Consider the following 14,168-nt stretch of genomic DNA (forward strand, 5'->3'; position numbering starts at 1 on the left):
AGTGTCTGTGTGCAACCTGTTCCAGAGCAGCGCTGGCACGACTTGTGTCACACAATTGCTGCCTTGCTATTCCTGGCCTAAGGAACCTCAGAGTTTAGGGGAGAACAGCAGAAAACCAGAGGAAAATACCGGATCTGAGTAACCTCTGCAGTAGAACTTGGATCTCAGAGCCCAGAAAGCTGGTTCTGCCTGTTGGAGATGTTGGATGAAGCTCTCCTCTGTCACTCCAGAGCAGTTTCTCGTGTGGTATCTCAGGTGGCTCCAGGCTGAATTCTCAGGGAGTCACTGATCCAGACTCTGGTGGGAGGATGTTCCCTTAGCAAAGGAAAGGTGCAGGTTGGAAATGGCACAGGGCCAGGAGCTCTGTTCCCCACAGCCTGGGATCAGCCTGTGCTCAGCAGATCTCACAGCAGCTGAGGAACATAAATGCTGGCAGGAATTATCCCATCAAAATGCAATGGGGTGAGGGCAATGGAAAAAACACCCTGAAAACCTGTGAACTTCTCAGGAAAGCTCCCCTCGGTGCAGACTGGGGTCAGATCTCACCTGTGTCTTCCACTAAAAACATGGACTTCTTAGAGCAGTGTGGTTTGAGAGAGTGGTAAAGCTTTCCTTGTAGCAGAACTGGATTTTCTCTTACAGAAAAGTCTTGGCAGATGGAGCACTTGTTATAACATGGGCCCTTTTTGAATGCATTTATGTGTGGAGCTTATGATTTTAGTAAAGTTTTCCCCCATTCAGCACTGAGGCTTGTCTGTCTCTGCAGAAGAGGCTTTGCCAACTGAAACCCACTTCCCATCTAAATCTAAATTCTGAACAGCTTTAAGGCCCCCACATCCACCTTGCTCAGTCACAACTGAGCAAACAAGCACAGGAGCACAGCACGTACCCACTAATACTGCCTGTACCATGAATCAGCATCCAGTTGTCTCAGGGACCTCAACACTACATTTTTTGGGCTGAACACATGTTGCTGGATGGACAGATCATTACTCTTGGCTGGAACAAGGTCTCGCTGCCCAGGCATTGATGTTTGAATGTCTTTTAGTTTGTTTCCTGTGCAGAAGCCAAGATGCAAAGTACCTTGTGAGCTCTGTGATTTACCCTGGTTCATCGCAGACCTTTCCCTAAAAAGGGGAAGAAAAGTCCTAAAGCAGATGGTTTCTGCTTCCCTAGAAATTAGGCTCATGATTCTTTTCCGTTGAGGGGGGAAAAGAGGGGATTAGAATCATGGCTGATGCCAGAAACAGGTTTTGGAACATAAGGTGTGATTTCCAAAATCCCTAAATGCCTCAGTGCAGTCCTGCTGAAGAGTCTCTTGCTTAATTCCAGCTGAAAGAGCAGTCCAGCCTCATTACCATTAGCACAAAAATGCTCTCCAGAAAGATCCCAGGAATTTACTGCATGCAAATGCCACCACTGCCATGCCCAGGGGAGGAGAGGGGACAGGATGAGGAATTGCAGTTCTATTTATTATTCAACTGGAATTATGTATTTTAAAATGCTCCCTTACACATGAAGCTCCCAGGAAGTAAGAAGGTGCTACTGCTTCATTTCATGGAAGAATTGGTTCCTCGTTGCATAAGCTTTTCACAAAGTATGTATTTAAAATAAATCCCTTCACAGTAACTCCAAGTGCAGTACGTGCTCCCTGTGTGACATTTATCCCATCAAAGCATCCTAGCACAAAAATCTGCCTTGAATTAAAGTTTTGGGGCTGAGGTGAAGAATTCCCAGCCCCTGCCCACCCCTGCTCTGCAATCCTCACCTCTCCTTCCCAGGCACTCTGTTAGGCTGCGGGAACTTTCAGTGTAAGAAGTTAAATGTGAATAAAAATCTCTGCACTGTACCTGACTGACACTGCTCCTTGTCTGGTTTGTTTCAATTTGCCAGTGCTCTACCAAACAATTCTGTTTTCTTTAACTCCTGGCAGGAGGGAATCCTTACAGGAGTGCTGTCCCAGAGCTGACCTGACACAAAACCCAGCAGAAAGGGCAGCTGGGGGGAAAAAAAGCCACATTTAAGATAAGCAGTCAGTTTGGGTTATCAGAACCCAGGGGAAAGTGAGGGGTCCTACTCCTTCAGTGTTCTCCAGGGAGCAGGAGAGCACTTCAGCTCCTGGCTGGGCTCTGAAGATGCATTAATGTTGTTCTGGATAAGAGCAGCAAACCACAAAGCACAGCTGAAGGCTGGGATGTACCCAGAGCCCTGCTCATGCTGCCTGCACACTGCGAATGTTTCCATTACTAACCTTCCTCTCCTGGACTCTAATTATGGAGGGATCCAGTCCAACAGTGCAGAACTAAAAGCAGGAAATACATTTCAAACAGCTGGGGAGCTTCACCAGCAAACACAGAGCCCTGAAGCTCCAGTTTACCGGTTCTTTATGCAAAATCAGCTGCTCACCAGTTCAACCACTGGAAGGGTTTGATCCTCCTCAGGGTGCAGGATCCTAAATAACTACTGCTGGCTTTGCTAAATGTCCTTTTGGAGGACTCACACCCAACCTGTGGAGGGCTCGACGCTCCAGCTGTGTGGGGAGCTGTGACCGCACTAAGAGCAGCTACACAGAAACCTCTGGGCACTGCCACGACTCCTTGGGACAAGGCAGAGCCCTCGAGCTAAAGTCACTGAGGGAACACAGCTGCATCCGGACTGACACTGGGGAGAGGCCACCACGGGGCAGGGCGGGGCAGGTGCCTTCTCCAATCCCAGGCAGCCCTGGGGAGGCTCCTGCACAGCCTGTGCTGCCCAGAGCCGCCCTACTCCGCTGCCTCCTGGCTCTGGGGCTTCTCCTTCCTCTGCTCCTTGTCCCCCGGGGGAGCCGAGTTCTCCTCAGGGCTCGTCTCCGAGTCCTGCTCCTGTTCTGCTTCCAGAGGCAGGGAGGGAGGCTTTTTTGGCAGAGCTGGTGTTGCAGCACCTGCGGAGAGAGCACAGTTAAGAGTTACTCTATGGCTACGTGTGTTTTGTCACGGCTTTTAATTACCCTCAGATTCCTTCTGCCTAACATTAGTTTATTGACACGGAGCTATCCAGACCTTACAGTGCCCAAAGCACTGCTGAAAGGAAGCTCAGGTACAGTCTCTCAGCTGTCAGAATTCAGTACAAATGGAGGAATTAACTCATGCTCTGGAAGGGAAAACATTTTCTAGAATCACAGAATCTCAGAACGGTTTGGGTTGGAGGAACCTTAAAGCTCACCTCATCCCACCCCACGCCATGGGCAGGGACACCTTCCACTAGCCCAGGTTGTTTCAAGCCCTGCCCAGCCTGGCCTTGGCCTTTTCCAGGGCTCCAGGGGCAGCCACAGCTGCTCTGGGCAGCCTGCGCCAGGGCCTCCCCACCCTCACAGGGAAGTGCCACTTCCAGCTCCACTGAAGCTGGTTTATGCTCAAGCTGGAGCCCCAACCAAAGTGTTGTTTTCAGTTCACAGCTTTAGCAAATGTGGGGAGGGTTTCCAGGCAGTTAAAGTAGCTACTTACAGAATTAAATCACAACAGGACACAAGTTGTCTCTACACTTAAATTAAGGGTGCCAGCTGATGCTATGAACCAGCTCCCTTCTCTGATCTGGATAATAAAGTCCTTCAGGTACACCCTAAACCCTTGGTGAGTTTTATTTTTCAGATCTTCTGGCTAAGTCTTCCCTGCATGGAAAGTTTATTCCATGTGTGAGAAATGGAACATGTCCTTAGGGATGCCAAAGAAAAGAGGCCTGGATTACACAACCACTCTCCTGGTTCAGTCCACAGGCAACAAGACCAAGAGTGACAGAAAATCACCACGATGAGCAACATCTCCAGCGCATTCCTCCTCGGAAGCTGAGGGGTGAGAGGAGGTCATGCTTGGAATGGCTCAGGAGATGCTCCTACCCAGCCCCAGCACACAGAATCATGGGCTGAGCCTCCAAAGGCTCACACCACCTCCTGAGAACCCTCAGTCCCTCTAAACCCAGCAGCATCTGCAAGGCTGGGCAGCTTCAGAGCAATCCAGCTGTAGTTATTGCTGTCAGAGAAATGATGAAAATGCTTTGGAAAATTGTCTGTCCTTTCCCTTCTCTGCAGCAGCCTGTCTGTGCACAGCAGCTCCTGGGCCCTTCCAAAGAAAGGCAAGAGGTCTGGTTGCTGAAAATGCCTCCTTTCCACAGCAAGATCACAATCCCATGCTAATGGAATCTTTGTGGCTCAGACAGGAAGGGAAACTTTCCCAGCCTCCCACATCCCTGCAAAAGCAGGAGAGTGAAATACACTTACACAGAGCATCTTCCTGAACTCAGAAATCCGGGAAAGCTATCACCAAACATTGCTCTCACTGCTGTATGAGCAAGTCAGTCCCTTCCTGAAGATGTGCTGTAACTCTTCCCAAGGGAGGAGACATTTCTTTGCTTTCCTCCCACATCTCCACTTGAAAGAACAGCAGAGGAGACATACCTGGGGGGAGCTGCATGGCTTTCCCATATCCTGCAGCAGAGGACATGGCTTGACCCAGGGCCTGGTTGGAGCCCAAAGGCTGCTGAGAGCTGGATTTCCCTGACACAGCAGCTTTCTGCTTGGATTTGGACTCTTTAGAGGGCTTGGTCCAGACCAGGCTCTCCCCGACCTGCAGAGCAGCTCCCATCTTCTGGGCCATCTCCACCATCTTCTCGAGAAGTAAAAAGAGAAGAGCACTGTAAGCAGGGACACGTCAGACAACAATAAAGTCAACAACACCATCAAAAAAACCTACAAGAAAAGAGCTGTGCAGAGCTGGCTGCAGCTTGGTGCTTGGGGGAAACATCTCTGCTAATTCAGTCCCTTAATTAAGAGGGAATCTTGTCTCGCTCTGTATTGATTGAAGAACTGAGCTTCAAAGAGCAGAAAGGAAGCGAGCAGCTCTCAGCAGGCACCCGCTCCGCTCGGAAAATCTCATAAGCAGAATTTCTTCCTAATAACTGGACTCAAAGTCAAACCTCCTCCTCGTTTGCTGCCAGCCCTGGGGTGGCTCCTGAGCTCAGGCACAAACCTCGGGGTCGAAGTCGGGCGCGCTGCTCTCCCTGGCCACGGTGACCTTCCTCTCCATCTCCTGGTACTGGCTCAGGGCCCCCTGCTTGTCGCCCTGGTTGTAGAGCAGGACAGCGTAGTTCAGGTTGATGAGGGGGTTGCACCTGCAGCAGACACGTGGGAGGCATCACATTCCCTGTGGGAACACTTATCCTGGCTGGAATAATGCTAAGATGTGCCCGAGCAGCAAAGCTGGACACACCTCCCTGTCTGGCACTGACGGAGAGGCTACAGCCAAAGCCCTGTGGGAGCATGACTGAGACCCTTGCCCTGATGACAGACCCAGTGCTGGGCTCTGCAAAGTCCCCCCGTGTCAGTGACAACGTAAATCCCTCCCCTGGCTGCCTCCCTCTCTGCAACAGCCAGTTCTGTGCACCTGGGGGCCATCCCGGGGCTCTCCTGGTGTCCCAGCCCCTTCCTCCCAGGACAGGCAGAGCAGTGACAGGGGCTTTTGTCACACTGAGACAGATGATCTTTGATTTACCTCGACTCTCCCAGCATTCCCAGTCGGCAGGAGAGCAGCTCACCATGGGACAGGCAGTGGAACAGAGCCCTGCTCTTGGGTTTTGTTTTATAACCTGACACACCACAGAATGTGCTGTTCACATTTCATTTCTTCACCTCTTCTCTCTCCTTCCCCCAGCAAAACCACACACAACTGCAGGTACTGCAACAGGTGAACACAGGCACCTGCACGCTCCTGCCTCCCCTCCTGAATGCAGTTTCACAAGGCACAGCTGCTCCAAACACTCTCGTTTTCCAAACGATCCGCTTCCTTTACTAGGACACATTAACCCTCCCCATCTGGCCCGCCCAGGAGTGCCAGGGCGGGGGTGGAGGAGCTCTGCCTGCCCACAGCTCCCCGTGTGGGCCCCACAGCAGCAGCCCTGCACACAGGCCAGGCAGGGACGCTCCAATGCTCCGTGGGTTCACAAGAAATGTGAGTGAGGAACTGGTGCCCTCTCCTGGAGCGTGGCTGGGATAACTGGAACCACCCACGGCCAAGGCAGAAGCAGCATCCTCTGGAGCAATGCAGAAGGGGAGGACCCTGCTGGCACTGGGCAATAAATGAAGTGTAACCTGCAGGCTCTGACTCGCCAGTCCTGGTGACTCTCCATCCCAGTGCAAGGAAGGCAACTCTTAGAAGAAATCTGACTGCATTTATAACCATGGCTTCTCCTTTAACTGGGAAACTGGAATGCTGAGCCCACCACAGAAGAAACATTTTGCCAAAACACTGAGGAGATCAGACAGTCCTGGGAACAGCCAGTTTTAAATTTAATTGAACCTGATGGAGCTATTTCACTGCTATTTCACTGCCTTCAAGAGCTGAGAAGCAATATGACAGCCAGAGAAAAATCAATAGCTGAATACCCACAGAAAGGACAGTCACAAGCCAGAACCAGGAGTGGAACACCTTTTTCTAAACAGTGCTCCAAGCTATTTCCATTCCAGCCCCCAGCGTGGCACCCAGGCCACTACAAAAGCATTCCTGATGACAGACCCAGTGCTGGGCTCTGCAAAGTCCCCCCGTGTCAGTGACAATGTAAATCCCTCCCCTGGCTGCCTCCCTCTCTGCAAACCAACCACCTTCATCCCAAAGAGCTCCAAACACGCCGGCAAAGGAAACTTGTGGGGACACAGGTTCAGCCACACTATAACTGGCTAAAATCCACAGCGTGTCAGCTGAACCAGCCTCACAGTCTGCATGTTCCTCCCAGCAGGCCCTGGCAGTTGGAATTCATTTCTGCTTTGCTGAGGGTTTATTTTGCTGGTTGGACTGTAGAGCTGGAGCATTGCCCGAGTGCCAAATACCTGGGCAAAGTTGTAGAGCCAATTGACTGCTCCTCCTCTTTGAGCAGAGGACACAACCCCCCAACTAAAGAGCCTGTGCTGCCTTTAAGGTCCTGTCCTGCCTTGCCAGGCATGGAAAGCTGATTAGAACAGAACCATGGAATGGTTTGGGTGGGAAAAGACCTTAAAGCTCATCCAGTGCCACCCCCTGCCACTGTCCCAGGCTGCTCCAAGCCCCATCCAGCCTGGCCTTGGGCACTTCCAGGGATCCAGGGGCAGCCACAGCTGCTCTGGGCACCCTGTGCCAGGGCCTGCCCACCCTCCCAGGGAAGGGTTTATCCCTTGTATCTCATCTATCACCACCTTGTGTGGCCCCTGCAGGTGGAAGTGCTTTTGGCTCCACTCTGTCACCTGCAGACAGACTCTGGGCTCAGCAGGGCTGGTAGGTCTAAGTGTGCAAATATTCACAGTAAACTGGGGACAGAAACAAAACTATTAATAAATCTGAGGTAATTTTGATTTTGTGCCTGAAATAATGACTTACTCTGAGGTTCAGCTTAACATTTCTGAAACCAAGTGCTCTGATTTTAAGACTCAGACTGCAAGCATAGATGTTCTTAATGAAGGAGCTGCCCTTTTATTTGCTCTATACAAACTTCTTGCACATTCTCCCAGCTAAAATCTTCCCTCTGCCCAATTCAGAACAGACTACCCCAGGCATCTCACTGCTCTACACTGTGCTCAAACTTCGGGTTAAAAAGTATGTTTTCTTCTATTCAATCTGCTCCACTGTGTATAAATATTCACCAAAAGGAGGGCTGGCATCCAAAGTCATCACCACTGACTCACTAACCAAACAGCAAAACAAAAAACAGCTTTGGGTTGCTCTGAAATAAAATCCTCTCTCAGTTTTCAGAGCTAACTTGAATTTTAAAAAAAATGGTTTTAACACTGTCACTTGCACAGCTACAAGAATGAAAGTGTTTCCCTACTGCAAACCATTTAGGGTCGAGGCACAGTGAGAGGCAAAGGAAATGAGGTGCAGGAAGGCAAAGCAAGACCAAACAAGTGACAGCTCTGACAAAGACTTACTTGTCCAAGGCCACAGCTTGTTCATAGGAACATTTGGCGTTCTCGATGTCTTCAAGGTTGGTCAGAGCAACTGCACCAAAGCAAAACATACACACAGGAGGAGAAGTTTCATGAGCAGCTCATTTTTAGGACAATTCTGAATGCCATAAAACAGGTGCCAGCAGGGTTGTCTGGAGCACTGCCAGGATTAACCCCACTGAAAGGAACGGTCCGGGTTGGAGTGACCTTAAAGCCCAGCCAGTCCCAACCCTGCCATGGGCAGGGACACCTTCCACTAGCCCAGGCTGTTTCAAGCCCTGCCCAGCCTGGCCCTGGACACTTCCAGGGATCCAGGGGCAGCCACAGCTTCTCTGGGCACCCTGTGCCAGGGCCTTGCCACCCTCACAGGGAAAGATTCCTCCTCAATATCCCATCTAACCCTGCAATGTCACTTCTGACATGTTTATCTAATTTCACCCCAAAAACATCCAGTGCTGGAAACCCACACCCACTCCTTAGGCAACCCAACCCCAGTCTCACATGTGTCAAGTCTTGTCCCACGTTTAATCTGGATCTGACTGCAAGTTTCCCTTCTATTCCCCCAGAGAGAAGAGATTGGGCAACAGCTCCTCAGTAATGCTGTGCTTCCTTTAATTCATCACACAGCTCCTGCCTGTGCCGTGGCATTCCCAGGTGGGATGCACAGGCAGCTGCACGGAGCATCCCCCACCTGCCAGGAGCATGTAGAGCTCTGCCATCTTGGGCTGGAAGTTGATGGCAGCGCTGAGGAAGTGGAAGGCTGAGGCGTACTGCTGCATCGTCAGGTGCACCAAGCCCAGATTGTACAGGATCTTCCAGTCAAAGGGAGCCAGGTAGTTTGCCCTCTTCAGGCAGCTGATAGCCTTGAAAAAAGAGGGATAAATATGCTAGAACAGTCTCCTCATGACAGGAATCTTGTGCTTGCATGGAATTTGATGCAGATGGGAGAAAAATGGAAACTGGGTTCTTACTGCTACGTATTTCTTCTTCCCAAAGAAGCACATGCCAATGTTGTTCCAGAGAGGGGGGCTCTCAGGAACACTGCTGGCCACCACCTTGTACTTGGAGAGGGCGACATCGAAATCCCCGTGGGCCTGCATCATGCTGCCAGCAGCCAGGGTGGCCTGGGGACGAGACAACAGTGAGCCACTCACAGCCCCGTTTGCTCAGACACAGCAAGAACACCAGAGGACAAAATGATTAAACTGAAACCATCTCAGGAACAACCCTTTCACTTCTAAGGGCTGCCAAGACCAACAGTGGGAGCAGATGGGGACTCTGGAATCTCCTACCACAGAGCAGAACACAGGGTGAAGAACAAACCTGAGTCTGCTTCTTCCTGCACTATTTTGATCCTAACTGTCTCAGACATGAGTTTGCCCAGAGCAGCTGTGGCTGCCCCATCCCTGGAAGTGCCCAAGGCCATGCTGATGGGGCTTGGAGCAACCTGGGCTAGTGGAAGGTGTCCCTGCCCATGGCAGGGGGTGGAACAGGATGGGCTTTAAGGTCCCTTTCAACTCAAACCATTCTGTGAGTCTGTGATTCCATAAACATTGCAACATGACATTGCAAATGTTTAGGGTGTTTTTTGGGGTGACAGAAGTACTTCTTAGAGTCTGAGGCTCTGAAAAGATCTGTGCACTAATAGATTGTTTTTACAACCAAGCACAGATAGAAATAGTTCTGGTGCAAGTTAAGTGGGGAGTAAAATGCACTCAAGCAAGACATATGCAGCAAAGCTCTCCTAGTTCACACTGACTGGCTGATACTGCGAATTAATGGGAATATGCATGGGGGAAAAAATGGAAGTGAGTACAACACACTATATTTAAACCACACTAGTTAAGTCCTTTAGAAGATTTCACAGTGACAAGTAAAATCCGTAAGTGTAAAGGTGTTTTCACAACAACTCATGTTTGTCAACCACACATTTCAATGCTCTGCATCGTTAACAGGGAAAAAAAGGAGAGAAATGAAGTAACAGCCCTAAAAAGGGAAGCAGTTCCACAACGAGGAATGAAACCTAGATACCAAGCTCAGCTTTCCAGGCCAGAGCCAAGGAAATACACACAGCAGCTGGAAGCACAGGGTATCAGCAGATGGGAGAATAATAAAATGCAGTATCACTTGGATCACAAGGGACCTGGCACCGCTCTTCTGGGATTTTTAAAATCCAGAAGACCTTCCTTCCAAAGTAAATTCCACCTGGCTTTGGTGCAACTTCAGATTAAAAACCAAAGGGATCAATTTAACATCCCACATTCTGCCTCCTCCCCTTTCCCTACCTCCACACACACCCAACTCCCTACCCAGGGAAACATCCCAGAAATATATTTCACCAAAAGCTTTCTGGGCAGGGTCCTTTCCAGCCTCTCCAGGCCCCAGATGCAGATGGCAGAGCTCTGACAGTGGGATTAGCTTTAGGAGGTGTCCCCTCAGGGTTCACTTGGTTCATTTCCACTCCTCACCGTACCTTGTAGTTGCCTGGGTCATAGGTAAGTGCGTTTCCAAGGTGTTCAAAAGCCTTCTGGTAATCCCCAGTCTGGCAAAAGAAGTACATAAGCATCAGAAATTCAGGAGTAAGGGGAGTTAAGAAGGAGAATACAGGTTTTGTGGGCACCAGAATTTCTGGTTCAGTTATACAGTGAGAAGAGTGAGTTTTATGGTGCTCCCATCACACACATGTGTTCCTGTTTGACAATCCACAGAACAGATTCTAAGAATTTATTTGACTTGGCTGGATTCACTGTTCTGACCCAACCAAAGGTTTCCAGAGAGTTTGTACTCTGACTTTTTCACACACAAATGAGCTCTGGGTTCACAGGTCTCCGCTCCTTTATCCCAGAAAAGAGGCTACACACTGCTACTCTGCACATCCCCAATTCCCTCACCACAAATTCCTCACTCCCCAGGGCTCTCCTGTTCAGGTGACAAACCCTTCCCTTGTCTTCTCATGGACTGCAGGTGTTAGTGGGCATCACTGTGGCCATATATGAGCATGTGAAAGCTTGGAATTGCTTAAATCCTATGGATCAGAACCAGAGGAGCTCCAAGGTCCCTTCCAAACCAAGCCATCCTGTGATTCTGTGGTTTCACCTGAATTCACCTAAAGCTCATCTCATTCCACCCCCTGCCATGGACAGGGGCATCTTCCACTGTCCCAGGCTGCTCCAAGCCCTGTCCAGCCTGGCCTTGGGCACTGCCAGGGATCCAGGGGCAGCCACAGCTGCTCTGGGCACCCTGTGCCAGGGCCTGCCCACCCTCACAGGGAACAATTCCTTCCCAATATCCCATCCAGCCCTGCCCTCTGGCACTGGGAAGCCATTCCCTGTGTCCTGTCCCTCCATGCCTTGTCCCCAGTCCCTCTCCAGCTCTCCTGGAGCCCCTTTAGGCCCTGCAAGGGGCTCTGAGCTCTCCCTGGATCCTTCTCCTCTCCAGGTGAGCACCCCCAGCTCTCCCAGCCTGGCTCCAGAGCAGAGGGGCTCCAGCCCTGGGAGCAGCTCCAGGGCCTCCTCTTCCTTTCAGGCACTACTGCCTATTCTTCTTTGCTTGTTCCCTCTTTGGGAAGATTACTTCTGGAATAATCCAGCCCTTCCCATCCATTTCACAGACACAAGGATAAACACACCTTTGTTATTTAAATTGATTCTGATTTTCCTTTATGGTGCATTAACACTCACAATTTCATGGCTGCTTTTTCAGGATAACTTGCAAGACTCCTGCTGCAGAAACAAGGTAATGCCTAGTCATGTTTTGTTATACTTGGAGGATTTATAACAGAGTTAGGGTGGTTGCCAGACAGAATTCCTGCTCTGGCTCTGGTCCAGGGAATCAGCTTGCTTTTAGCAGCAATGAGAAGATACAGAAAAGCAAGTTCTGCCCTGTTAAATTCAGTCCGTAGAGAAGCATGTGCAAGTCACAGGAAGGTGGACAGAAATTAACTCTGTAAAAAACCCAACATGTTTCTATTGAAAATAATTAAGTTTTTGTAACAGTAACAGCATTTAGTACCTGCAGGTACAGTAGGCCCAGGGCTGTGAGGAGGTCTGTGTTTTCTGGAGAGAACCTGGAACACAAAAGCCAAAGGGCTGGGTTTGCTTTTCAGCCCTTCCAGAACAGGGTAAACACAGAACATGGAATTCTGATGCTACATTACTGTGGTATCACTTCAGGAAATTAAACTGTTATTATTAAAAACAAATATTAGAACAACTGCCATCACGGGGACTTCCTTTGAATAACATCACACCTCAGCTTCCCAAATATCTTCTGGGTATCAGTGGGAAGGCAGCAAGGCTCTGTGAAATAGATCTGGATACATAATAAGATAATGTGGTTTTGTTAAGCTTCAAAGTGAGTCTGAATCAGTGACCTGGAAATACAAAATGGGATTTTCCATCATCTCTCATAAACCACCCTGTAAATCCATCCCTCCTAAGCCTCTTGGGCCATGTAGGACAGGCAATCCTCAGCATTCCTGATGGATCCTACACACTCCTCATCAGAATTTTAATTCACCGTATAAAAAGATCCCAAATAAATAGGATGGAAACCACAACAAAAAAGGAGAAAGCAGAGAGAGACACTATTTGTGGTCTCACTCACCTCAACAGGCGTCAGCTTTTAATTCCCTGCTACCAAGACTTAAAAAAATCTGATCTGCACACTTACACTGGCACCTCTACACCTCAACCAGAACAAAACCACCTGTGCCTGGTGGAACATAAACATGGAATAACTGACTATCCTGGAGCTGGAAACAGCAAGAAAAATGTAATAGGCAGATGAGACAAAAAAAACCCCCAGGAATAAACAGGAATGAAGAAGAAAGGAGGGCAGGGGGGCACCAGGATAAGAATATAAACCTGGTAAGATGCTTAGCAAGGATTATTTATGTAATAGACATTCTAGATTAGTCCAAATGTCTGCCCAACCCCACCCGCTGTCAGGCAGCAGCCGAGGGCAGACGTGAGCAGACACTACATGGGTACTCCAGTGGCTCCCAACACGCTCCTGATTTTCTTTCCAGTGCTGGCCTCCACGGCAAAGCTACATTTGACAGCACTGGTAATGCTTGGGAATGCCCTAAAACAAGGACAGGTGGGCACTGAGGAGCACTGAAGGGGTGGGAGAAATTCCCTGTGCACCAGCACATCTCCCTCAGCCACAAAGTGCTCTGAGGGAAAGCAGCAAGTGACAGCCAGCCAGTGACTGTGGAGGGACAGTCAGGGTTACATGGTTCTGGGAGATAAACCTTTGGGATGGAGGAAGTCAGTTTTGGATCACTTTGCTCCCAGGCATCTCCGTCCATTTGTTATTCCACTTTTTTTTCTGGCAGCCCTTCCAACAGCTCCCTTCTTCCCTGCCACACTGTCAGCAGGAGCAGAGACAGCTCAAGTGCTTGGAAGCGCCAGCTTTGCTCAGAGCCTCCGTAATTACCATTAGCTTTTTAATCATGGCCTCAATTCAGATCTGGGACACCAATCAATTTTCTCCTGGCATAGGATGGGAATGGGCAGATGGAAAAAAGGGATATTTCTTACTCTACAGCTTTCTTATATATTTCAATGGCTTTATCCATCTCCCCCTCCAAGAGGTGAATTTTGCCCAGCATCATGTAGGTCAGGTCGTGTCTGTTGAGCTCCAGGGCATTGTTGAGTTGGTCTCGTGCCTAAAAACACAACCACAGAGAGTAAAAAAACAATAAATGATTACAGAGCCCTCAGCAAAGCAACAGCCCACGAGTAATCCCCAACAGCCAGGGAAGGAGGACAGCCAACAAACACCCCCTGAGCCTGGGGAACACAACCTCCAGCCCAGCTAATCCTTGGAACAAGCTCTGCACTGGCAGCCACCTGCTTTTAGGGGCAGCAAAAGGCAACACCTTCAAGGCAAGCAAGAGGCAATGGCCTCCCAAGGAGGAGATGAGCACAGGCCTGTTCCTGGATTTGAGTTTGTTTGGCTTGAGGGATGCTCTGGATCTGTTGGGTGAACTGATACTTTTTCTTCCTTCAAATGCTTATTCCAGCAGTGAGCAAGTGAAAATCTGAGTGGAGATGTCAGCAGGTCCCAGTTGGGAAGGTGTTAGTGCAGCCAACAAACCCCAAGTGTGAACCCACACTCCAGAGGTTGGTTTTTTACAGGGATGCCTCAAACAGGGAGCACAGCTGGGGTTTGCTGCAAGGGCCACAGCACCCCACCAGCAAGAGCAGCAGGGAGCAGCTGG

The 14,168-nt window shown here is 49.7% G+C and overlaps 1 protein-coding gene across 4 annotated transcripts in view; it reads right to left on the reverse strand.

Moving 5' to 3' along the window:
* Positions 1-1,451: 1,451 nt before the first annotated feature.
* Positions 1,452-14,168, reverse strand: part of BBS4 (Bardet-Biedl syndrome 4) — a 35,007-nt gene continuing 22,290 nt past the window's right edge. For all 4 annotated transcript variants that reach the window (XM_039557520.1, XM_010412450.3, XM_019293626.3 and 1 more), the window contains 9 exons: positions 13,486-13,613; positions 11,954-12,008; positions 10,416-10,484; positions 8,914-9,066; positions 8,634-8,805; positions 7,925-7,994; positions 5,001-5,142; positions 4,430-4,637; positions 1,452-2,920 (listed from right to left, as the gene is read on the reverse strand). In XM_039557520.1, the coding sequence (XP_039413454.1) occupies positions 2,763-2,920; positions 4,430-4,637; positions 5,001-5,142; positions 7,925-7,994; positions 8,634-8,805; positions 8,914-9,066; positions 10,416-10,484; positions 11,954-12,008; positions 13,486-13,613 (1,155 nt within the window). In that variant the 3' untranslated portion in view covers positions 1,452-2,762. The remainder of the gene's footprint in view (positions 2,921-4,429; positions 4,638-5,000; positions 5,143-7,924; positions 7,995-8,633; positions 8,806-8,913; positions 9,067-10,415; positions 10,485-11,953; positions 12,009-13,485; positions 13,614-14,168) is intronic.

Source organism: Corvus cornix, chromosome 10 (assembly GCF_000738735.6).
Source record: "Corvus cornix cornix isolate S_Up_H32 chromosome 10, ASM73873v5, whole genome shotgun sequence".
Taxonomy (NCBI): Eukaryota; Metazoa; Chordata; class Aves; order Passeriformes; family Corvidae; genus Corvus; species Corvus cornix.